The sequence below is a fragment of the Macaca thibetana genome, chromosome 18 (assembly GCF_024542745.1).
Source record: "Macaca thibetana thibetana isolate TM-01 chromosome 18, ASM2454274v1, whole genome shotgun sequence".
NCBI classification, from domain to species: Eukaryota; Metazoa; Chordata; class Mammalia; order Primates; family Cercopithecidae; genus Macaca; species Macaca thibetana.
In genome coordinates, this window is record NC_065595.1 from 54,062,382 (window position 1) to 54,088,361 (window position 25,980).

Genomic DNA, 25,980 nt, shown 5'->3' on the forward strand with positions numbered 1-25,980 from the left:
AACAACAGCATTTCCCTCTCATCCCCACACCATCCCTAAGTTGGAGACACAATTAACTTACTCTCAAGAAAGCATGTTGGAATTGCAAATAGATTCCAGAGTGGTTGTTACACAATTTGTATGTAAATAACCTTCCGATTTCAGCACCTTTGAATTAGTAACACATTTCTTGAAACACTGAGCAATGCCTGGGGATCTCTTATCTGAAGGTAAGGATTAGCAGAAATCCTAAAAGATAGAGACCTTGGTGGTGTTTGGCTATAGCTCTTTAAAATGTAATTGGTGGAAGAGTAGGCAACTAGTGTCAAGGGAAGACTGGGCAGTAGATCTGAACTCTACTGGCAAAGAGAGGCTTTGCAGGAGCCTCTCAGAGTCATTCCCTTTTCTTTCTTCCCTAGCTCCCAGAGAGCCACTTGCAGCCAAGAAAACGAACCCTCCCCTGCTCGTTTGTCTCCGGGAACAGCCTTTTGTGGCACTATCCTCAAGGCTGATGCCTCCACCACCCCGGGGATATTGGGGCACAAATCCCTGACTGGAAATGAACAGCTACATAGATCATAATCCCTTCCCTGTCTGCCCCCACCCCCACCTTTTTTTTTTTAAAAAAAAGATCTTGCCTCCAAAGTAGAGCTTAGGGATTGTTGTCTAATCCAAGCCACCAGGGGAAATGCCAGTTGTGTGGGCTGTGACTTTGGGATGAGACCACAGAGCCTGTAGAATCAAGTTGAACCTCAAAGTGCCAGCCTTGTGGATTTCGGCCCACAGGCTGCTCCAGCAGAATGTTCATGCAGATGCTCCTTGAACAAACTCCCTCCTCAAACTGCAAATTCAGCCTTCCCAAATGGATTTGTCAAGTTGGAAATCTCTTATATATACCCATCCTCACCCTTCGTAGGCAGAAGCAATTCTAGAGCTGTCTTCTCAGCGAATTGTTAACCAACTCAGAGCCTGGTGGTGTACCGGGAGTGGCAAGTTCTGTCGGTTTATTTCAGGACAGCCAGAAGGTGTTCGGTGGAACTGGTCCCGTGCCTCTGCAGTGCAGGTGTGGGCCTGGTGGGGTGGGAAGTGCAGCCAGGGAAAACACAGGGCAGAAGCCTGGGCAGAAACTGTCCTTATGGAATCTGGCTTCCTACTCCCTACCCAGTTCACAGATACAGTGCTAGGATCCTTGGACAGACCATGAAACCTGGAGAATTCGAATTCAAGAAGAAAATGGTTTCAAATGCCATAATCTTGCATTGAATTCATTGAAGAGGAAACAATATTTGATTACAGCTATTTGATACCACTTCAAAATGGCAAGCCATTAGATTCAACTCAGTTCAACACATTGGTCCCTACTGTGTGCTGGGGTCTGTGTTAGGCACTGAACATAGTGCCTGGATACAATGAATCCCATAGGGTTCAGCTTCTACCAAGACAAGAAAGTTATCTTGGGGAAAAAAAAAAAGTAAAAAGTACTTGTCAAAGAAACACATTTTTCCTAAACAAAACTTAACATCATAAATCTAGAGAGAAAATTATCCAGTAATAATATACTCTCTGAATGGAAAATTCCCACAATAATAACAAAAATAACAATGATATGTATACTTAGTACAGCTCTATTTTTGCTTTTCATCTAATGATTTCAAAGAGTTTAGCAACCACTGCTGAGCTAATCCTTAGTACTAAACTTGACTCTTCCATCCTTCTTTGAAAAAAAAAAAAAAAATTGGCACTAACACATCAACATCCCACAGGGAAGAAGTTCTGGAAACAAAGCTTGGCTCACTCCCACACAAGCATCAAGCAGCAAATTAAAGACAGTCTAATTCATCCAGAAAAGTAAGTTGGGACCCAGAAGAATCAAATGAATGCCCACAAAATGAAAGTCATTTAAAAAAGAAATACAAGTTTTTTTCTCATAGATGAAAAGGAAAAACTTTTCAACGTACCATTGGGCATTCTTGATGGGTTTATATCTCTTAGAGATGTAAGTTCCAGAGTATGCTTTGGGAAGGCTTTCATTTTCAAAGACAGAATTTAAATCCTGTTTTAAAAACAGAAAGGGAGATAAAGATTTCATTTCCATAACATGGTATGTAAAGACAACCTGATTCAGCTGATGATCTCCAGGCTCTTTGATGAATCCCCTCAGAACCACATCCATATAAAGGGAAAGGTTACGAATGAAAGAATTCAATTGTTTGCAAAAATAAAGCGAGACTCTGCCAGAGATAGAGATGATCTGGAACAGAACTGGTCCCTAATTACACAGTAATCTGACACCTTAGTACTCTCACCCTGCAGTCTTCACCTTCAAAGGATCTTTCCAATATTAATGAATTCTTCACCTCCTTTTCTCTCATCTTATCCATAATAGCTACTCTTTAAAGAAAAGTTGATCTAACTTTTTAGAAGACTAAACATTATGTTAGAAGACTAACATTATCATTTTTAGCCTAAGATTTAGTCACAAGTATCTCTTTCCTTTTGATGCTTTGTGGTGTTTCCTTTTGCCTGGTTTTGAATACATATTGCAGGCTGTATTTATGACCCTTTGAAACTGTTCTTGTTCTTTTTTTTTTTTTTTTTTTTCCTTGAGATGGAGTTTCGCTCTTGTTGCCCAGGCTGGAGTGCAATGGCACGATCTCAGCTCACTGCAACCTCCACCTCCCAGGTTCAAGCGATTCTCCTGCCTCAGCCTCCCAAATAGCTGGAATTATAGGCATGCACCACCATGCCTGAATAATTTTGTATTTTTAGTGGAGATGGGGTTTCACTATGTCGATTGGGCTGGTCTTGAACTCCTGACCTCAGGTGATCCACTTGCCTCAGCCTCCCAAAGTGCTGGGATTACAGGCATGAGCCACTGTGCCCGGCCTGAAACTATTGTTACACACACACACACACACACACACACACACACACACACAGAGAGAGAGAGAGAGAGAGAGAAGCCTTGCTGGGAAGATATTATTATAATAAAATAATATAGAAGTATTACCATAGGACAAAGATCAGAGATGGCTTTCTAAAAGCCTCAAAGACATGTGTGAGTTGGGTCCTAACAGATAACTAGGAACGTATCAAGTGTGTAAGAGGGAAAGGCATCCTAGGCAGAGGGGAGCTGTTTGGAGAAAGGCCTGTGACATGGTGGGAATAGATGGTTCAGATATAAGGCACACTGCAGTGCAGCTAGAGCCCAGGCTGGGGGTGTGTATTGAGTTAATCAGAATGAGACTGGAAAAGTGACTTCCTCAAGGTTACACAGCCAGAAAGTAGCACTGCCTGATATCAGTGAGGCTGTCTGGCTCCAAGTCCATGCTCAGTCTGAGTTAGCACCCCAGTCCTTCTCCTTGTGCAAAAAATGAATGGATACAAGGAGTTCATAGTCGAATGGGTGATACAGGCATATAAATTCACAATTACAATACATGCAAGAAATATCTGTCGAATATGTGCCAGTAACTATGCTAGGCAATGTGAATACAAAAAAAAAAAAAAAAAAAAAAAAAAAAAAAAAAGGCCCTTTTTTGAATGAAGCCTAAGGAGTCTGGTTAAGAAGAAAAATAGCAATTACAATACATGCAACTGCTAAAACATGGGTCAGTCCAAAGTGCTGGGGAGCCAAAGGAGAAATCTGCCATACGGAGTGAGAGAAGGTGCCTCAGAGGACTTGAGCTAAGACTGGAAGACTCACAGTTCAGTGGTTGGCACTACCAAGGCAAGATCATGATCATTGCTAATATGGATGAGCACTTAACAGTATGCCAGGCACTCTTCTAAGCTCTTTATCCATATTAACTCATTTAGTCATCAAAACAATCCCCTATTCTACAAACAAAATGGTGAAGGATTTTGCCCAAGATCACGCAACACATAAGTGGCAGTGCCAGAATCCAAGTTGTTTGGTGCCAGAGCCCATGCACTTACCACTATACTACACTCTCTTGCTATAGAGAGAGGGAAGCCCAGGCCTGCTGAAGTCAGGGAATGCTTCCAACAGAAGGTAACATGTGAAACCATTCCAAAAAGATCTCTGGGAGTTGAGTTGTTGAGCCAGGAGATGAAGAGTATGGCCAAGGGCATAAGAGCCAAGGTAGGATGAGAGACAAGTGATTTCAAGGAAGAGCAATTACTTCCTGGTAGCTGGAGGGTGAGGCTGGTTTTGGAGAATGGTGGACCCCCGTCAAGGAGTAGGCAGGGAGTACATTATAGTTTGGTTTGTTGGTTTTCAGGGAAGACAAACTTACACCAATAGTCTAAGTTAAAGGATACAAGGGACCAGGGATCAGAGACTAAATTCAGCCTGGACACGTTTGCAGGCTGCCCACTCTCCTGTGGGTGGTGCGGCCTCCAGATTCACCTTCTACTTTGTTTGCTGCATCACTGAAGAGCAGAAGTGGCCTGAATTAGTGTGATGCCATTGGAACTGGAGAGCACAAGCTGAATGGGATGGATTTGACATAAAGGAGAGGAAGCAGGGAAGGGGACTGCAGAGTTCCTAGCTTGGGTGTGTTGCAGAGATGGGAAATAAAGCAGGAGGAGCAGATTTGGATGATGTTGCAGACTGAACCATGTTCCTCCCAAATTCATATGCTGAAGCTCTAACCCTGCAGTGTGACTCTATTTGGAGATAGGGTTGTTAAAGAGGTAATTAAGGTTAAACAAGGGCATAAGGGTGGGCCCTAATCTGGTAGAACTGATGTGTTCATAAGGAGAGAGAGATACCAGAGATCCCTCTCTCTCCAGGCTCTCACACAGAGAAGTGGTCATCTACAACCAGGAAAAGAGGTCTCACCAGAAACCAACCCTGCTGACACCTTAATCTTGGACTTCCAGCCTCCAGAACTGTGAGAAAATTAATTTTTGTTGTTTAAGCCACCCAGTCTATGGTATTTTGTTAATGGTACCCCAAGCCGATTAATAGAAAGGAAAAGACTGTTAATCAACCTTTGGATGAAGACATAATAGATGGATTTAAAAACAATTCTTGAGGCCAGGTACGATGGTGCATGCCTGTAATCCCAACACCTTGGGAGGCTGAGGTGGGAGTATCACTTAAGCCCAGGAGTTCAAGACCAGCCCAGGCAACTTAAGGGGACCACCCCACCCCCCCACCCCACCAGTCTTCACACACAAAAAATAAAAATTAGCTGAGCGTGGTGTTGTGTGCCTGTAGTTCCAGCTGCTTAGGAGACTGAGGTGGGAAAGTCACTTGAGCCTGGGAGGTCAAGGCTGCAGTGAGCTGAGATGGCACCACTGGAGTCCAGCCTGTGTAGCCCTATCTCAAAAACAAACAAACAAATCTTGAGATACAATTGGCAGGGCTTGGTGCTTCAGTGGAAGTGGAGTCTGAGAAGGAGGATGGGATATTGTCCAGTTTTGAGTTATGGATACAGGGTGAATTGTGGTGACTTTCCCTGAGTCTGAGATTTGGGAGTTGCACCTGGGCAGAAGGCGAAAGCATAGTTAGGATTTCTTGGTTGTAAGCAAGAGAAATTTAAGACAGGGCTGATTACCTGTAGGGATATAGTGAGACTAAAAGGGAAGTGGAACCTCATTCAAACCCAACATCAGCACTCTAGGAGAGTGAGACTCCTTGGAGGCTGACTAGACTGTGGGTCTGGATACAGAGCAGCCCAGGCCCTCAGCAGGTGCTCATGCCAGCATGGGACTGGGCTGATTCCATGGCCCTGCCCCCTTTCTTCTAACTACTGACTACTCTGACCCTGATTCCTAGAGAAAGAGAGACTGCTTGGCTCAGGAGTTTCAATCCAGCCTTCTAGTTAGCCTAGGGATTGGCTGCCCAGGGACCCATCCTTGGGCACATTCATTATAATTGCTGGTCATGTGACAGACCACTTGACAAATCTGTCCCTTGATCAGTGGTTGTGAGCAAGGCAGCATCCTTAGAAAGGTCTGAGGTGTGGCAGGCACTATAATAGAAACACCTAGAACAGAGGGTTGGGGTGGTAAGAAGATCATTGTGTTGGTTTTAGACTTACGGGGTTTGGAGGACCTGCTTGACATGCAAGCAGAGAGACCCAGGACATATATCTACAATAGGCACCTGGAGACATGGGCCACTCAACAGAGCAACAAAGGCCATGGAGACAGAGTTCAGAAATGACAGCACATGGACCCAATTCCTATTAAATAAGCAATAAAGGGACACATACTCATGTTGCAAAATTCAAACAATACCAAAGTATGGAGTATAAGAAGTTAAAGTCCCTCAGTGCCACTCTCTTCTCCCAAAGTCACCACTGTAAATTATTTTATATGTTTTCTTTTTACTCCACTGCAGTTACATTTGTAAAATATGTATGGATCATCTTAGGTCAGAGGTTTTTTTTTTTTTCAGCAAATTGGCTTATACTTTTCACTAATGTTTTTATCTTGCTTAATAAAATGTCTTGGAGACCATTGCACTCAGCACTTACAAACCTACATTATTCTTTATATCTATAGATAGTGTTCTGTTGAATAGATGACACATAATTTATTTATTCATCATCTGCCTCTGAAGTTAGATTGTATCCAATGATTCTTTATTACAAACAATGCTTCAAGAGCACCCTTGTACATATATCTTTGTGTGCAGCCCATTTCTAGAAATGAATTACTTTCAGCGTTGAAAGGGATGTGCATTTTTCTGCTGTCCTCTAAAAAGACTGTACCATTTACCCTTCTAGCAATGACAGAGGATGCATATGCTTATTGCTCTACACCCACGTGGATGTTTCTTGAACTATTTTGCATCACAGACTCCTTTAAGATGTGGAAAGCTATGGATTTTAATTCTAGAAAAATATACAGATGTACATATACAGAACATTTTGCATACAATTTCTGCAGGTTCACAGACAACCTAAACATACCCCAGAACACACCCTTCCCCACCCCCTGCCAGACCTGACACTGAGGACCCTGAATAGACATGTGTGAATGGTGTCAGTCTAAAGGCAGCGGGTCCCAATCTTAGTTGCACATTAGAATCACCTGCAGGACTTTGAAAAGTCCTCATGCCCAGGCCACTTCCCAGACCTATTCGATCTGGTTCTTTTGGAAAAGGATCTGGGTATCAGTATTTTTTGCAAGTTCTCCGGGTGATATTAACATGCAGCCAATCACAAGAACCACTGCAGTCTAGGAGAGGCCTGAAGAAGGATTAAAAAGAATTTAATAACAGAAAACCAGAGTGGACAAGGGGCTTTTGGGGGGCTCACATGTGGCTGGGGGAGCTTTTATTTGAACAAATCTGGGGTGGGATCTGGCATTGATACATATTTTTTTTGTTGTGAGAATGTTTGTCATAGACAAAAGTAGAGAGAATGAACACCCATGTATCCTATGTTCAATACTTAAACAAAATTTGGCACATTTCCTTTTTTTTTTTTTTTTTTGGTTGGGGGAAGGTGGCAAGGGCTAATATTTATCTTACATTATTCTGCAGTGTTTAAATTTGTAAAAGCTCCCCTGGTGATTCTGAGGTATAGCCAATGTTGAATGCTGCAACAAACATGGAAGTACAGATATCTCATCTATATACTGATTTCCTATCTTTTTGGTATATACCCAGCAGTGGGATTGCTGGATTGTATGGAAGCTCCATTTTTAGTTTTTTGAGGAACCTCCAAACTATTCTCCATAGTGGTTGTGCTAATTTACATTCCCACCAACAGCGTACAAGCGTTCCCTCTTCTCCATATCCTCGCCAGCATTTGTTATTGCCTGTCTTTTGGATGTAAGCCATTTTAACTGGGGTGAGATGATATCTCATTGTAGTTTTGATTTGCATTTCTCTGATGATCAATGATGTTGAGCACATTTTCATGTGCCTGTTTGCCATTTGTACGTCTTCTTTTGAGAAATGTAGGCACCCTGCTTCAACAAGCCTTCTGGGTGATTTGGAAACACGCAAGTTCCGTGATCACTGTCCTGGGGACTCCCAGCCAAATGTCCTCCCGGTGTCTGAGCTCTCCAGAACTCTCTGGAGTCTTCCCCAACAGAGAGCTGGACTCATATCAGGGAGATGAAACAGACAATGTCAGGAAATTAGACTGTGGCAAGACTGTGGGGAGTTTGGACTTGAAACTAAAGTAAGAAAGGAGCCACGATGATGTTTTGGCCAGGGGAGGATATGTATTAAAGTGGTATTGGAGACCAGGTAGCTGCAGAGCTTCAAGAAAGCAGGCTTGACTCCAATCCCTGCTGAAATGGTAGGCAAAATTGGTGTGTGTGTGTGTGTGTGTGTGTGTGTGTGCATCTTCTGAAGAGGTTTCACAACTTGCATTCAATTTTCAAGTGAATTCACCGCCCCAGAATGATTGCTAGAGAGGAAATTATTTTATTGCTTAATATATGAGCTTTGAGGCAGTGGTCTCAAAGTGTGGTCACATCAGTATTAGAATTGTTTGAGCTGTGTGTTAAAAATATACATTCCTGGGCCACACTCAAGAGCTACTAAATCAGAATCTCTGGAGTTGGCACCCATGAATCTGCATATTTTAAGCAAGTTCTCCAGGTAATTCAGCTAATTCTGATGTACTCTAAAGTTAATATATCTCAGGCTGTAAATCTAAAAACTAGCAATTCTAGGAAAGCAAAGTTAATAGTGAATTTAGAAAGCATGTTGACCACTAAAGCATGGTACTGAGGTCTAAAAAGCACTTACAATATCCAAAGTGTCACCGAACTGGGAACAGTAGCCACAGCAAACACTTTCCTGGGCATTTCAGTGACCATCCACTTAAAAGCTGTATTCTGTAAGTAACACCATATAAATAGCAAGAAAAGCTTGAGGAATTCATCCTCAAACTCTGACAGTTCAACTAACTTCTCAGAGGTGGATAGAGAATAAGTTTGTGTGTTTTCTATGGCAGATTGCACTAAGATAACCATGAGAAAGACAGGAGAAATGCTATTGACAGAAGAAACACTATTGACCATTTTGGGCTTATTGAAAATCTGCCCCTCCCTGGAGTCAGGGAGCTCCTGGAGAGAGCCTTCTTTCCTTCCTGTCTCTTAGCAGGTGCTTGGCAGAGTTTGCCAAAAATCCACGGATTTCGTAGTTTGAATTACAGATTTTCAAATACTGTATGCAGTACTTAAACGGTAAATGGCATGTGATTGAAATCACGGAAATAACACCCAAATGTATTTGGGTGGTTGTCTCTGGCAGTGGAAATAGAACTCAAAGGTCATGGTCTGGTGAGTTGTTCAGAAAGTGTGCGTGCCCTAGAGTCTGGCCTCACTAACTCCGTGAGGTTGGGCAAGTTATTGAAGCTCTCTGTGTTTCTACACATGTGAAATAGGAATAGAAACAACCCTCACATATACTCATAAGAAGAAATCGAGAGTGTTAATGTAAAAACCCAGGCCCACAGCAAGCATTCACTAAACGTTAGCAAGAAAGAAATAAGACACATATATGTTTCCAGATTTCTGTACTTCCCAAATCTTTGCCAATGAACACTTACTGCTTTTATAATCAGAAAAGAATGATAAACCACATTTTTGTTTTGTGTTTTTTAGTTTAAGGCAATGAGCTATAACGAGAAAAGACTGTAATACAACAGATGCAATCCATGTCAGGGGAGTTTGTTTTCATTGGGAATAATAACACCACGTGACCCCCTGGGTATCCTAATCCAGGGACAGGCTGTAGGAAGACTAAACATGAAGAATGGTGAGGCTTCCCCTGGGAGCAATCATGCCCTGGCTCTGCAAACTTAGGTCACAGAAGAGAGGGACCAGGTCACAATGTTTGCTGCTTCTCTGCCCCTCTCCAAGGCAGTCTCCTTCCATCAGGTGCAAAGCCTGGATCTCTAGCATCAAATTAAAGAAATAGAACAAACCCATCCCAGGGCTTCTTTAAATATTCAGATAAACCCATGTGCCCCTATCAGTTAAATTAAGCTTTCCTAAGAAAAAGTAAGTCAATTAGTTCAAAATGTGGGTTAGTGCTTCTGGGTATTTAAAAGGGGATTTTTTTTTCTTTTCTTTTTTAGTTCATTTAGAAACACAGCCACGGGGCAGGTACATACCCACTCCTCCGCACATCCTGTGAATTGCCCCAATACACCCAGATACCAATTTCTGATATCTAGAGCTTAAAAATCTGGTCCTTAAACTTTCTCAATGTCATGAAGATATTGAAATACGAGCTTTAAAATTTATCTCGTTTTGCCCTTTGAGTACATATCGTTTATTTTCACTATCATTATCGTTAGTCATTCAATGGTAACTGACATTGCTGTAGAACATTGATAAGACATGATTTTACCCTAATTGAACTTCTTTCTTCTCCATTCCACAAATACTTATTCTCTAAACTTCTGTGAACAAAGATAGGTCTCTAAGACATTATAAAATGTAGTTCTACAGCATAGTTCATGACATATACCAAAAAATTCATTTGTCCAGGTGGCCTGGATGCAATAAACCAAACTTTACCAAAATACAAGTAGAACAGGATATTTCCTAAGAAGATGAACTTCTAGAATCAATTTGTGGGTCAAAGAATATGAACATTTTCATGGCTTTTGAAGAGGTTGCCTAATAATTGCATTCTTAAAAGGCTATTTTATTTTTATTTTTGAGATGGAGTTTCACTCTTGTTGCCCAGGCTGGAGTGCAGTGGCGCAATCGCTCACTGCAAACTTCGCCTCCCAGGTTCAAGCGATTCTCCTGTAAAAGGATATTTTAATTGATATTGACAGTTAAAAGAAGATAAGGATAACATTTTCATACCAACATTTGGGTAGAAAGTGTTTAAGTTTTTATTTGTTTTGCTTTTACTAAATTAACAGACCACTTTATTTGAAATCACAGCAAATCGTTTCAGGAATATTTTAGATTGTGAGACCATTGTAAGTAGTTCTACCATTATTTTAAAAATACATATTTGTTACATGACATATTATCACATACCTTTATCTCCATTTCCACCATAATTAGTATTCCAATGACATTGAAATAAAATTTTATTTAATAACAGGACTAATGTCCACTTTAATCCCACATACCTTTTACAGACATACAACTAGAAGATAAAGAAATGACAATCATTCTGAATTTTAGGTTTCTTTTAACTTTGACAACCTTTACATTTGACTTCTTTATTAACCAAGTGAAGTTTCATGATCAGAATATTGTAACGATGAAAGATGGTACACTTTTACGCTCGACAAAAACCCAATTTACTTACGGAAAACTACATATCTCTTGCACATTATTTGTTTCACAAATAGCCTAGGAAACAAGTAGGTGATTATTAGGTGGAAAGACCTAGAATTGTAGTTACCAGGTAGCAATTAGGAACTAAATATTCTGTCAATGACTGCATTAAGTCTACTCTGACCTGTTTTTTGACAAAGCATTGAAGAAAAAAGTAGGAATACCCTCTTTGCCCCAGGAGATTCACAATAGCTCAGGATTTCAACAGAAAGCACCTCTTCCTAGTCTGGTTGAACCTCTGGGCGTTCCTTTTGGCTCTGAATTCTTCACTGCCATGTCTTCTAAGACACAGATGGGCCCCTACTTCCAATAGCCAAGAAAAATTGTACCAGTGTTTAGGTGGCCAAGTGACAAAGATGACACTGTGTCTCAGTCCATTTATACGTTGTGTCACAGTCCAAGACACTGGCAAAGTACTATTCTGCCTTTCCAAGTTTCCCAAATCCAATTACACACAGGGGTATTTTAATGGTAGGGAATTTTTCCCTTGAAGATTCTTTTTTCTCTTCTCTTCTTTCTTTCTTTTTTCTTCCTTCCTTCTTCCTTCCTTTGTCTTTCTTCTCTTTCTTTCTTTTCTTTTCTTTTTTCTTTTATTTCTTTCTGAATTGTTCCCTTGAAGATTTTTTCTTTTTCTTTCTTTTTCCTTCCTTCTTTCTTGCTTTTTCTTTCGTTCTGAATTCTTCCCTTGAATTTTTTTTTTCTTGCTTTCCTTCCTTCCTTCTTTTCCTTTCTTTCTGAATTATTGAACATTTTTTCTTTCCTTCCTCTTTATTTCTTTCATTCTTTCCTTCCTTTCTTTTCTTTCTTTCTTTTTTTTTTTTTCTCTCTCTCTCTTCCTCTCTTCACTCTTTGGTTCCTAGAGGCTGAATATGGTCAAGTGGTTCAAGCACGGCCTATGGAACCAGATTTGCCTGCCCTGGTCAGATCTGGGAGACCTTGGGAAAATGTCTTCACTTTTTTTTTTTTCCTCCTCTCTGGCCTTAGTTTTCTTGTTTGTTATCAAGCTTGGGAAACAATAGGGCCTTAATAAATAAGAAGTAATGGTTGCATGTGCATGAATGTGTTAAGTGTTTTGTGCATATCAACTTATTTCATTCTCAAAACAATCCTGAGGGGTAGGGACTGTTATCATTATCACCCAGGTAATATAATGAGAGAACTGAGTCATAGAAAAGGGTGGTTAGTAAGGCAAACTAGGATTCACACCCAGGTAGGCTGGCTTCAGAGAGAGTTTTTCACCACTCTGCTATACAACGTTTTGTTGAAGTTAGCTTTCTCCCCACACATAAATGTGTGTATATTTATTGAGTATCTACTATGTGCCAGTCACTCTGCTAAAATATACCAAGAAACTGAATAGGAAATGAACTGGAAATACAGAAATAAATAAGACATAGTTTCTACTCCTGTGGAGCTATTTTTCTTTTCTTGCACTTTGTCAACTTAGATTACATGGGTTCGATCTTCATCTGAGTTCAAAAAACATTACTCAAGATGATCCTCAATTGAATTGAACAGAATTAATAGCTAAACTCTGAGACAGGAGTGGTGGCTCACTTGAGCCCAGGACCTCAAGATCAACATGGGCAACATGGGGAAACTTATCTCTACAAAAAATACAAAAATTAGGAAGGCTTGGTGGAGCAGGCCTGTAGTCCCAGCTACTTGGGAAGATGAGATGGCAGGATCACTTGAGCCCAGGAGGTTGAGGCTGCAGTAAGCCATAATCACGCCACTGCCCTCCAGCCTGGGTGAAAAGAATAAGACCCTGTCTCGAAAGAAACAAAACAAAACAAAACAAAAAACCTCTAAAACCAAGATATACCAAAATAGTTTCAATTTGAATTCATATTTAGCCTTGAAAGCCCTTTATGAATCTTTTAGTAATTACATCAAGAGAGTATGGCGTTCTCTTTTAATTTGTGTCTTTAAAATGATGAACTAAATGCTTTTTCTGGCCTCTGCTCTCAAGAGCCCACAAAATTCCTCAAATTTAACAAATTAAATCCTCCCCAGCCCACCTCTCTTAACAGAGACACTTCCATCCCCCAGATCTGCCCTCAGAACAGGCAACATTAACTCTGCTGAGAGAAAAGGGTCCCTCATTCTACTTCTGCAATAACTTTCTAAAGCATGTTCCACTGGAGAGAGGATTAATGATAAGGGAATATTCATCCAAAGCAGCCATTCAGTTCATTTTAACTTGCAAACAATAATGTTGCCTTGTAGTTACTATTTGTCCAGGTTTTTAATATAGAACTTCAGATTCATGTTATTTTTAATTTTTCACAAAAACTTCCCTGCAAAATGTAAGATTTAACCAAACACAGATTCTCTTCATTCAATATAAATGACAAGTGCTCACCATGTCCCCAGGCACCAGACTGAAACTACAAGGGTGTGTGTTGCTTAGGAGAGAGGAAACAGGCAGATAAAAAGCAACTATATCCAGTATATTAACAGGGATGATACTCAGAAGACTGGAAGCAAAAAGGAGGAAGAGCTGAATATGATTCTGTATAGTATAACCTTTCATAAAATGTTAGCCTGAAATGGAAGTAGTTGGGTTATGAATCAAGGGGGAAACATTTGGAGTTTTTCATCCCGAAATAACCGTTGCACTATTTTCAAGTATTCTGAGAAGTGGAGAAGCACAAATATACAAGGAGACCTCCCCACCCCCACCAGCAAAAGATGGAGAATCTTGTTAAAAGTCGTAAACATCATACCATAGTTTAAAGAGTTCTGACAGTTAAATAATTGCAATAAATGTTCCCTATAGTGCTGGGATTATAAAGAAGTCACGTATCCTGCACAAGAAATAAAGCATCCTTTCAAAGGGGTGACCGGCAGCTTCGATTGCCAAGGTGGTAGTCAATGGACTTCATGATATGCAGAGGTCAAGTAGAGGAATCGAATGCTGGCTGATAGGCAGAACGACAACCAATATTGCCTCTACAGAAATAATAAGAAGAAAGCTTTTTTGATTCTTTCATTTTGGAATTGAGTTGTATGGAACCACAAGATGTTTTTAAGGGATCATTTATTAAACTTGGAATTGAACTACTTTATGAACTGCACTGTAATTTTGTGTTATTGGGTTTTAAAAATTAAGCAACTTTTTTTTTTCTTTCTTTCTTTCTTTCTTTTTTTTTTTTTTTTTTTTTTTTTGGTCAAGGGGAAGCAGGGTTCATATCTGTTTTTCTGGGTGTTCTTCCCATCACTCCTACAGATAGTAGCCCAAAGACGTCTTCTTTTCCAGTATTTAATGAAGTATCCTACCGGCAGATCATTTTGGTAGCCTTTCCGGAGCTGGTGCAACGAAGCAGATCCACAGTTGCCCGGTAATCAGGCCAAGGCATACTTTCCAAGGTGCGTTTTTCATATCGAATTTAAGCGCGGGTCCTGCCCGTTGTTTGCAAACTGTCCAAGCAGCACCCCAAACTGCTGCTTTTCCAAGTCCGTTAAAAAGTTATTTGCGCTTGGGGTTTTCTTTCCTCTGACTTTTGCCAGTAGAGACCTGCCCTGGGGGGTATTTTGTCCTGGGAGCACAAAACTATTTTCTTTTCTGGAAATAAGTTGACGTCAACTGGGAGCTGTTTTGGGTTGCTTTGTTTCCCGGAGCGTCCAACCCAGCACACCGCCTCCGGCAAACTGCGAGCAATTCAAAGCAGCTCACCCAGTAGGGAGGGGAGCTGGTGGGAGCGGGGGTGGACCCCGCCGCCCGCAGAGGTGGGGAGACCTGGGGGGGGCTCCGCTCCCAGGCTGGAGCGTGGGCCTGTGTCCCCGGTCAAGCCACGAGCACAGCCCGGAGCCAGCGCGGCCCCCGGGTCCCTGCGCTTATGGCAAGGGCCGCGGGGGACCAGCCCCTGGTAGGTAACTTGCCGGGCACCCACCTGAGTTCTCCGCACCGCGGCCCGAAAACCTGGGAGCATCCCAGGACAAAGGGCCAGCCCTCTGGAAGTAGCCGTGTGTGACTAGTGTGTGCCAGCTCACTATGTGCGGGTCCGAGTGTGCAACTAACTTAGCTTCTCACCGCAGCCTCGGAGAAACGAACACGCCTTTCTGCACGTGTCCAGGGTGGGTGGGGAGGGCAGTGCATTGTGAACAAAGCCGGCCACCTCTCGGACCGCACCTCGGGGACGATTCCCGGACGGTTCTCCGCGGAGAGCAGGGCGGATGAGAGTGTGGGGTGTGTGTGTGTGTGTGTGTGTGTGTGTGTGTGTGTGTGTGTGTGTGTGTGTGTGTGTGTTTCCCTAAGGAGCCGGAGGCGGCCCGCGAGGCAGGGACTTGCTCTAACTTGTTTCACACCTGGCGCGGTTTCCCCAAAGCTCGGGTGGCGTCCAGGGCCGGGGAGGCACGCGGATGACCAGCAGCGTTCGCTGCAGTAAAAGACATCGCCAGCTCCCACTCAGAAGCCCACGCGGCCCTGAGACCTGGTCTTTCTTTCTTTCTTAAAAAAAAAAAAAAAAAACAAATTGATGGATGGGTTTCAATTGATACGTAAAATGTATCCCATGAGAGCAAGACAGGAGGGCCAGGGAAGGGGGGAACAGGCAGTTGACAAGATTCTCACAGCCTAACTGCCGAGAATTTGGACTCGGAGGCAAATTCGAGGGCACCCGAGGAGCAGGCGAGGCTGTCTCCCAGGAGGACGGCCTGGCACCGGGCCGCGCTGCTGGGGACCTGACTCCCTCGAGTCCCCTCACCCCAGGGACTCGCAGTCGGCCCGCGCACCAGGGGACACACGGGCTGCGGGAGGAGGTGAAAGTTAGGATGCAGCGCGAGCTCCGAAGGTGGCCTGGACTGTGCCTCCTAAGAGAACAGCCGAGGTCCTGGGCGACTCTGGGACGCTGCCCCTGGGCCGGGAGAGCGGGAGGCGGCGACGCAAGGACGCGCCCGGAGCCTGGGCGCGCCGGGGGCGGGCGTTTGGCTGGAAGTGGGGCAGTGTCTCCTATGGGAAAGCGGGACCCGGCGAGCTCTTTGGCTGCTTTTCCAGTTTCCGAGGTGCCCGCCCCCGCGCGCCTGAGGCAGCGCAACCCGGAGGGCGAACGAATGGCGGTTGGCAAACTTTGAGTGAGAGTGCGCTCCGGCTCTGAATTGCCGAATTGTGGCGGTGGCAGGGTCGGCCGAGACCCAAGTTCGCTTTTTCCGTCTGCCCGACGGGCCTTAGGGAGACTTTAGCTCCAGCCTGGTGGAGCGCCTCGCCCGAGGGAGTTGTGTCACTTTGCCCGGGGGCAGGGAGGGCGGCGCCCTGGGCGGGTGCGGAAGGGTCCCTGGGGCCCCTGGGGTCCCGAGCGCCTGTTCCCTCGTCTCCCCTCCCACCGGCCCCTCCCATTCTTCTCTCGCTCGCTCCTTCCCGGGGCTGGCTGGACCGGCGCGGACTTGCCCCAGACCTACGGGGAGCGCCCCAGGTCTTTAATGACAGCTTAAATGTGGCTGTTGGAAAAGTCGAAAGGGATGAGGCTGACGTGGGGCGTGTTTCGCTCCTTTCCAAGAGTCGGAAAGGGAGTTGGGAGCCGCGCGGCTGGCCCCAGGCCCCCGCGCCTCGCCGCCAGCAAGTAGGTGGGGGAGCCGCCGCCGCCGCCAGCCCCATCCCGCTCCCAAGCCTCGCCCGCTGCGCCCTGGCCGCGGGCGCCGAGAGGGTGCGGGGCCTCGCCGTGCCTCCTCCACCCTGCTCATTAACCTGCCTGCTCCGCTCCGCTCCGGGCGGCCCCAGACACGGGTTTCCCGCGGCAGCACCCGTGGCCCGCCCGGCGCAGCCGCCGCCCCGACCCCCCGGCTCCGGGGGGCAATGAGGGGGCAGTGGAAGGGGCACTGCTCCTCGGGCATTACTTAGAGAAACGAGACCATCCCGCCCTCCCGCCGGCCCTCCCTCTCTCCTGCCCGGGCCCGCGCAATTCTCCGCCAGAGGGTAAGTTGGGAGTGTTTCGCCCCCACCGACAGCTCTCCCTCCCTTTCCTTTTTTTTCCTTCAAAGTTTTCTTAGAAGTGGGAGCCGGGTGGGGGAGGAAGAAGGTCTGGTCAGCCTCCGTCCTTTACCCTATCTCTCCCGTCTAACTTGTCCCCCCCCCCCTCCCCTCCATCCCCTGCGCGCCGCTGCCCCTCCGGAGCTGCGCTCGGGAATGACAATTGGAGCGCGGCTCCTTTAAGAGCCCGGCTTTGCCTCCCGGTAGCTGAAGGTCATTAAACACAAAAGCTCTCAGCGCTGCGGTCCAATATAGCGCATGCGCCCTGCCCGAAGACTGGCAGAGAGACGGCAATATGGCGAGAATGCCTGGCAGCGGGGACTGTAACACCAGCGCGGGCGGCAGCGCCAGCGCCGCCGCCGCCGCCGCCGAGAACAATGGGGAGCGGGGCGAGGGCGAGCGCGGCGCGGGGGACCGCGGCCGCCGCCACGGCCGTCCGCACTACTGCAGCGCGGGCGAGGAGGAGGAGGAAGAGGAGGAGGAGGACGAGATCCAGGAGGTGCAGATAACGGGGGACGAGGAGGAGGAGGAGGACGGCGGTGGGGGGCTGGAGGAGGACGAGGAGGAGGAGGAAGAGGAGGAGATGGGGCTGGACTGGGACGAGCCCCTGGAGCCCGAGGACTCGGCCGGGGAGGAGCTGGAGCCCGAGCCGGTCCATATGATCAATATGGACCAGAGCGCAGCGCTGGAGCCCGAGGCGCCGCCGCGACTGCTGGCGCCCCGGGCCCGCGGCGGGCCGCCCGGGGACGGCGCCGAGCTGGACCCCGACGTGCTGCAGCGCCCCGAGCGGGCCCGGCTGAGCGAGAACACCCGGCTGGCCACCCGCTACGCCGTGCGCATCTTCCGGGAGTACCTGAGCGAGAAGGCGCAGAGCCCGGACTTCGAGACCATGGACAAGGGGGCGCTGTGCCGCGTGCTGCGCTCCTTCTATGCCGAGGCCCGCTCCAAGAGCGGCCAGCTCTACAGCAAGTCGTCGCTCATCAGCATCCGCAGCTCCCTCAACCGCTACCTCAATGAGCCCCCGTACTGCCGCACGCTCGACCTCACCAAGGATCCCGAGCTGCGCAGCGCGAACCTGACGCTGGCCGCGGTCATCCGCAAGCTCGAGGAGCAGGGCGCCGGACCGGTGGTGCAGAAGCAAGCCATCACGCGCGCCGACCTGCGCAAGCTGTACACCTCCAGCGTCTTCAGCACCAACACGCCCTTCGGGCTGCTCAACAAGGTCTGGTTCGAGACGTGCATGTACTTCTGTACCCGCGGCCGCGAGAACCAGCGTGAGTTGGAGGAGGACTCTTTTGGGCTGGCCATGGACGAGGACGGTCGCAAGTTCGTCTACTTCAAGTCCCTCGGGCCCTACCACAAGTCGCGCTCGTCGTCGTGGAGCAAGAAGCGCGCCGAGAGCAGCGACGAGGAGAACTTGCCCCGCATGTATGAGACGGGCACCGAGTTCTGCCCCTACGCCAGCTTCGTCAAGTACCTGTCGAAACGCAACCCTCTCTGTAAGGCGTTCTTCCAGCGGCCCCGGGACCACTGCAGCGAGGGCGATGTGACCTGGTACGAGAACAAAGCCATCGGCAAGAACTTGCTAGGCACTAGGATGCAGATGCTGTCCAAGGCGGCTAAGCTCTCCAAGACCTACACCAACCACTGCATCGGCGCCGTCTCCATCGCCACGCTCAACAGCATCGCGGGCATTGGTACCAAGCTGGGCTCGCCCGCCCCGCAGGGCTGCTACGCCGAGGCTCTGAACGGGGCGGCACGGCACCACTCCCACCACCCCCCCACCCATCCCTCCCACCACCACCGCCCCCAGCCGCCCTCGCTGGGGAACACTTACATCCTCCCCAAAGACAGCCAGGTCGGGCCCGACGTGAAATCCGAGGCTGCGCCCAAGCGCGCCCTGTACGAGTCGGTGTTCGGGTCGGGGGAAATCTGCGGCCCCTCTTCCCCCAAAAGACTTTGTATCCGCCCCTCGGAGCCTGTGGATGCGGTGGTGGTGGTTTCCGTGAAACACGACCCCCTGCCTCTTCTTCCAGAAGCCAATGGGCACAGAAGCACCAATTCTCCCACAGTAGTTTCACCTGCTATTGTTTCCCCCACCCAGGTAACCAAACCAAACTCTATGCATGAAATGTTTCTTTGGTACAACTTCGGGACTAACTTTTGTGCTAATGCAGCTCTGGGCAGGGGGGAAGTTTTAAAAAGTAGGCAATGTACTGAATGGGATTTGGTTTCACCCTTAGAAGTTAACTCTCTTGGTGCTTTTTGGGAAACTTTACACCTAACCTTAAAAAATGTGAGAGAGGGCATGCTACCTAACAAATCACTTCTGTGCAGTAAGGCGAAAAACTTCAAAGTTCGCCGAACAAAAGGATTAGCTCACTCTTGCAGCCGCTCTTCATTGAATGTGTTGAGTTTTATAAGGCAAAGAGTGCGAGAACGCTGTAAATGCAAAGGAAGCAGTTGCTTAAGACATATTTGAATCAAGTATCCCTTAAAAGACTCTATTACATATTCGCCATGACTTTGGAAGGTAGAAAAACAGTTATAAATTATTGAAAAGAAAACGTGCCAATCCCACTTCCTGTAGCTTTTTTTTTCTTTTTCTTTCCTTTTTTTTTTTTTTTTTTTTTTTTTAAAGAAAAGGGGTGGAGAGTGGAGAGCCAGGCAGTTGAGTGCCAGTTTATACTGTAACATGTAGTCGAATGTAAAGTGGCCGTGTGGGGTGCAATTTTCAGAAACTAAAGTCTCTTGTTAGAGTTATTATTCAGGTGGGAACGTGGTATCTGCAATTTCAGTCAGGCTACAAATTAGTGTATGGGCCTGTGGTGCCCAGCACTGTGGGCACTGAAACATTGCTGTCTCCCTCTAGCCCCATGGAGCTCACCATCCTAGAGGGCAGATAATACCTATGAAGTAGGTAATGAGAGTAAGAGTGCTAACCCAGCAGCTGAGTCAGCATGAACAAATCACTTCATTTCTCTTGGCTTCACTGTCCTCATCAAAGAGGAAGAAATTATTTCAACCCTAACATTATTTAAGTCAAAGCAGTGCCAAATTCTGGGTGGAGATTGGAGCCTCTAGTGTTAGATGCTTCCTCCCTTATTTTCCCCAGGGTAGTATTTTCGTGAGTATTAGTAAAGTTATATTCATTTTTTGGACACACTCTAGGAGTCAGGAACCAGAGTCTTCGGACACTGTGCTCTATTCTGCAGAGGCAGGCGTAGCCACTGGAGGTTTTACAACTGTGACCTGCCTGCCATCAAGCAGAAGTAGGAATTTTGCAAGTCTGAAGGTATAGTGCAGGCCCTCCAGGAACATATGTCAGGTACCTCTGTGCTTTTTCCAAAGTGGAAATTCCAGTTCTGGACAAACTGACCCTTTCAAACGTTTACCAGCTAATGGGCAAGCCTCAAGGCCAACTGAGAAAGGGGCTGTGAGTGGTAATATAAACACCAGAGTTCTCTAAAATACACAAGACCTGTAGGCTATGTGTCTTCTGTACTTCGGGTGTGTAGTCCATTTCTGACAGGTTGTGTTAGAGTTTTAAGAATGGGGAGGAGAATTTAGGGTTTGCTTTTTCTTTGAAAGAAAAAATAAATGTTCACGTTCTTCTGATACAGTAAACACCCTTGAAATGCTCTAGTTTAGAAGAGCACCTAATTAAGAGTTAAAAGCCTAAGAAAGTTTATTAAGGCATGCATGGCCTTGGGATAACAATGAAACAGTTTGTCTACTGGCATCTGTCTGCTGGTTTCTTGACACCAGTGTAATATAGAATTGTGACATAAAGAACCACAAAAGATAAGAGGGTTTTGTTTCATTGGTTTGGTTTTGTTCTAAGGAATGCAATCTTTCAGTCATTATCTTTTATTTACCTGAGTAAAATAAATCAGCTCCAAAAAGACTGTATACTGATGCTTTTATTATTCTTGCATTATTGTCAGGTAACTCCTAAGTTAAATATAGATTTGAGTGTCCATATGTGGCTTATATGATTATTATGGCTCTCAAACAAGATCTTAGCTCCAAGTCCCTGTTAGTTAAAACACTACAAAAAGTTGTTCAGTTTGCACATATTTAATAGTCAGCTTTTCACTTATGAAGTCTGAGCAATCGAACTGTTGCTCAGTAGAAAGTTGATAGCAAACTTTTTCCTTCTTTATTTATTAAAATCACTGTAAGGGTTGAGGTTCAGTGCATTTCCTGGGGCTTAATGCCTGGTGGAGGTTGCTGGCCTGTGGCATTGCTTTGGGTTATCAACTGTTCTGGCTGGTCATTAACCCCCAGGAAATGCCCGGTGCAGCTCCAGCTTCAGTCATTATTACTTAATCATAAACATAGGCTCTCTAGCCTAATACTGAGTGGACTTCATCAAGTAGTGTCATACGGAATTCCACTGTTGACCATCTTAAGACTTCTCGATAACAGAGAGGTCACACACTGATGTTTTGACTTTCTACTAATGTTGCAAGTTTCTCAAAAGATGAAGAGCCAGTTTCTTTAAATGCATTTACTCTTTTTACTTTTTGAGGGTGTTATTAAGTATATTATAGATGGGACTGGTTGAAAAATGAATGCATTCAAGGATTAACAAAGATTATGGAATGTGTGATTGCTCACGTGAAGTATCTGGCTTTTGGGGTGAGTGAGGAATTATGGCGATGGTTGTAATGGTCGCTTTAACTGATCCACTCTTTAATTCTCTTGAATGGTTGTGTTAAAAGTAAAGGGTAGTTTTAGTTCCCTTGTCCCCCAAATAGCTATTGTGATCTGAAATGATTCAGTTATTGGTACGGTTTGCAAGCTCCCAGGTGGAGGTCATGTAGTCCATTTTAAACTGCTTACCACTGTATCTTCCATCCTTATAACTATCCTCTTTGCATAAAAATAGAGCATTTTTCCTACCTCAGAGAACAGTACTTCAGGTTAGAGGGATGATAGAGATTAAAAATTTTGTTCTTTATCATTCTCAGAGGAAAAAATACTAATAAAGTTTAGATTCTGAATGTCATAGTTTTGTCACTACAGTTTCTGTAGACATGTCTCTCTCCTGTGCCAAACAAAAGTGTGAAGCATTTGCAAACTGTGACAAAGGTGTCTTTAGTTGCACTTGCTTGACCCTAACCTAGATTATTTCCAGAAATACTTTTAAGGAATTCTGTAGAGAGGACATCTGTTAGTGGAAAGATTGTGGGGGCTGGTGCACATCCCCTGTTTGTGTTTTATTGTCTTCACTGTGGGCTGTTGGTCCTTATAGTTTGCGGGGTGGAAACTGCAGAGGCTGCAAGCAGGCTGACACAGTTAGTTGTTCATTAACTTACCTTTGAGGAGAAGCCAGAGGCTGACAGCTCAGGGAATCGACTCAGGTGCTGTAGGGGCAAGGAAGAAGGAATACTTAATGTATCTACTTAATAGAAAAAGGCATGCGTTTTATGTATTAATTGAAATAACTGGTCAAGTCCTAGTTTGAATTTGGAGACTAAGAGGGAGGGATGTTCTTTATTTCTTATAGATGGAATCAAATTTTTATAAACATGAAAGGAGTATAGCAATTGTAACAAGACTTCTTGCCATGGTTATTTGGAGCTATTAAGATTAACTGCCTTTTAAAGAGTGGGTGTTTTTCTGATTTTTAATACTAGTTTGTGGCTACGTTCCTTTTTCTGCTGCAAGAATGTTTGCTGTCCTTTATGAAAAGTTCAAGTTGGTGGAGAAACTAAATGTCTTGTACACAAGTACGTAACTTTCTTCATTCAGGAAGTAGTTACTGAGCACCTACTATTTTGGCTTTTGTAACAGGAATCTATAAATTAATCGTTTACCACCTGACAAGTAGTCTCATTGGCAAAATTTTGGCTTCTTTACCTGTTTAAACTAGATCAAAATAAAGACAGTTAAAAGGTGATGCACTCAGTGTTTTGCAGCAGTCATTTTGGGAAAGAAATCTGAACCTTTATATTCTCTTTCATGCACTCATATATTAATGTTGCAACCAGTATTCAGGAGTATTATTTTAAATTGATATAAACTCATATCTGATGTCAGTTCACTCTGTATTCAAGCTGACCCATGAAATAGAAAAAGAAATACTTGCTGCCAAGGGAGAAAGTAGACCCCATTCATCTAAAACTTAAATCTTTGTGTCATCCTGATTTTAAAATCTGGCTCCCCAAGCAAATGTCACCGAAAGACCACCCTCTTGTCATTACTAAGTAGTTTTCAAGCAGGAAGAAGCCTTTCTTTTCTGGGAACCACTAGTTACATATGAGACCACTTGGATGAACTTTTCACCCAAGTGGGTCCAGGCCAGTCAAAGCGCTACTTCAGTTATCCAATAAAACTTGAGTTTCAAGACACCTTTTGGTGTTTTACCTGCCATTTCAAAAGCAGAATCGATACAGGAGTTCCGGTGTAGTATGTGTCTTTAAAATCTTAGGAACGTAAATGTAAACTAGTCATCTGTAGGTCTGTCACGTGTTAGAACTTTCATTTGTAGAACCGATTTTACTTCTCTTGACTTAACTGTCATTCATTGCATTGTACCAATAGTCAAGTTGCCTTTTTAAAGATTTCTTTGGACAATTTATATAAGGGATAAGGTAGTATGAATTAATTTGTTCAAAAAAGGGGGATATGGATTGACCTTGATAAACTAACATGAACGAAAACGTAGCTTTAGGATTTGAAACATTGCACAGGCACGCTTCTTTAATTAACATTTTTAGTGCTCTAAGATGCTGAATTCAATTCATCCACTGTTAACTGAGCATCTTTCTGCTTGCTAAGTGCTGCAGAGAGGAGCAGGATTCAGTCCTTGCCCTCAAGAGGGATTCACAGAGGCTGGGCAATTAGTGGACTTGTACCCTTAAAGCTGAAATAATTCTCTGCTCGCTACATGATCATCAGAGGGGAAACAGGTGAACTCTTAAAGTTTTGGGCTCTATAAAGTTCTTTTGGATTTTCAGATTTTTAAAAACTTTTCGTTTGCCTACTCTTCTCTTCCAAGAGAACATGGGTGGTGAGTGGTTTTGAGTCTTTATAACAGCATGAGCTTCTAGATGGCCCGGAAATAAATGATCTTTTCAGTCCTTTGAAATACACTACAGCAAAGGGTATGGGTAGAGATTCAATCTGAATATGAGGTTGTGTTATCTAATGCCCATGACCGTAAACTGGACAACAGACCCTGCTGTGCCCACACTAGCACTACAGGAAGCTGAACCTAATGAGGCGTGTTCTGGGTTTTCAGTGATTCTCCAAATTCCTTTCAACACTTTCTTTACAGTCAGACTTCTTACCTTTTAGCTTATAGTATATAGCAACCTGACAGAGCCTTTTCTTTTTTCCTAAAAAAGATCCACTTACATATGACAGCAAACTTTCATTCATGACAGGCAGGGCTTTTTTTTTTTTTTTTTTGGTTGGGGGTGGATATGATACATTTTGCCCAAGTCTTGGGTAACAGAATTTTCAACAATAACGGAGGTAGGAGCTATCTTACGGTATCGTAAGTCAAAAGTGTCTGCGTTTTCTTTGGAGTTTTTAATCACATGTGCTTTTAGGCAACTCCTGCATGTACACAGTTTGCTTTGGGCTAGCTTTTCAAATTTTCAACCCCAATGAGAATTTCCTTTCTCTGAAGACCCTCTCAATCCAAAGGTGTGTGATTCAGCTCCTTTTTCTCCAGGCAGGGACCTTGGTTGTTTTTAATCCTGTGGGCTGCAGGGCAGAGGGAAGATGGAGCAGGCCTCTAGTGATGAGTTCATTTAATGTAACCCGGGAGAGCTGAGGGAATTGGAGAGACCTGGAGGGAGAGGGCTGAGGATGGACTCAGGCTTCTTAGTGATCCCCACTCCACCAGCCCATTCTGCACCTCCAACCCTGCAGCACCATCTCCACCGGGAAGAGGCAATGCCACTTGAAAATCCTCTTCATAATCCAAACCTTTCCTGGGAGTATCTGGACTCGTTCACACCCTGAATTACAGTTGACCATTGAACAACTCAGGGCTTAGGGACGCCAACCCCCTGCAGTCAAAACGCTGCTTATAACCAATTTTTGACTTCCCCAAAACTTAAGTAATAGCTTGCTGTTGACCAGAAGCCTTGCCAATACCATAAACAGTTGATTAACATATATTTTGTATGTTTTATATATCATCTGTATTCTTACAATAAAGCAAGCTAGAGAAAAGAAAATGTTATCAAGAAAATCATAAGATAGAGAAAATGTATTTACTATTCATTGAGTGGAAGTGGATCATCATAAAGGTCGCCTTGTCTTCAGGTTGAGTAGGAAGTGGGGAAAGAGAAGGGGTTGATCTTGCTGTCTGAGGGGTGGCAGAGGCAGAGGAGGCAGAGGAGGTAGAAGGGGAAGCAGGACAGGCAGGCACACTTGGTGTGACTTTCATTGAAAAACATCCGCATATAAGTGAACCCGCACAGTTCAAACCCCTGTCATTCAAGAGTCAAGTGTACTGCTTTCCCCCAACTGGCAGTGAACCTGGAAGGTTTTGATCCAGTCTGGGAGGAAGGCAGGTAAAACGTGCTGCCCAAAGAGGCTGGCAGATTTAAGACAGCATTAGGTGGTAGGCCTCTAGGCGAGAAGAGGAGGAATCCAGAAAGGAATGCTAAGGAATGACAGAGACAGATGTTGCTTCCTTTGTGAGTAATTCAGTTGCAAATTAAAATGTCAGGACTAGTTTGGGAGCTTGTGATCATGAATTTCTAGTTTTACTTCATGTCCCTAGTCCGGTTTAACCCAGTTCAGCCTAGTATCTC

At 44.8% G+C, this 25,980-nt stretch overlaps 1 protein-coding gene across 5 annotated transcripts in view; it reads left to right on the top strand.

The window, feature by feature from the left end:
- KCTD1 (potassium channel tetramerization domain containing 1) overlaps nt 1-25,980 on the top strand; it is a 622,936-nt gene that overhangs the window by 509,944 nt on the left and 87,012 nt on the right. The window contains exon 2 of one of the 5 annotated variants that reach the window (XM_050767132.1): nt 17,473-19,301. The exons of 2 other annotated variants lie outside the window; for them this stretch is intronic. In XM_050767132.1, the coding sequence (XP_050623089.1) occupies nt 17,493-19,301 (1,809 nt within the window). In that variant the 5' untranslated portion in view covers nt 17,473-17,492. 2 more of the 5 variants (XM_050767137.1, XM_050767134.1) reach the window with 2 other exon arrangements.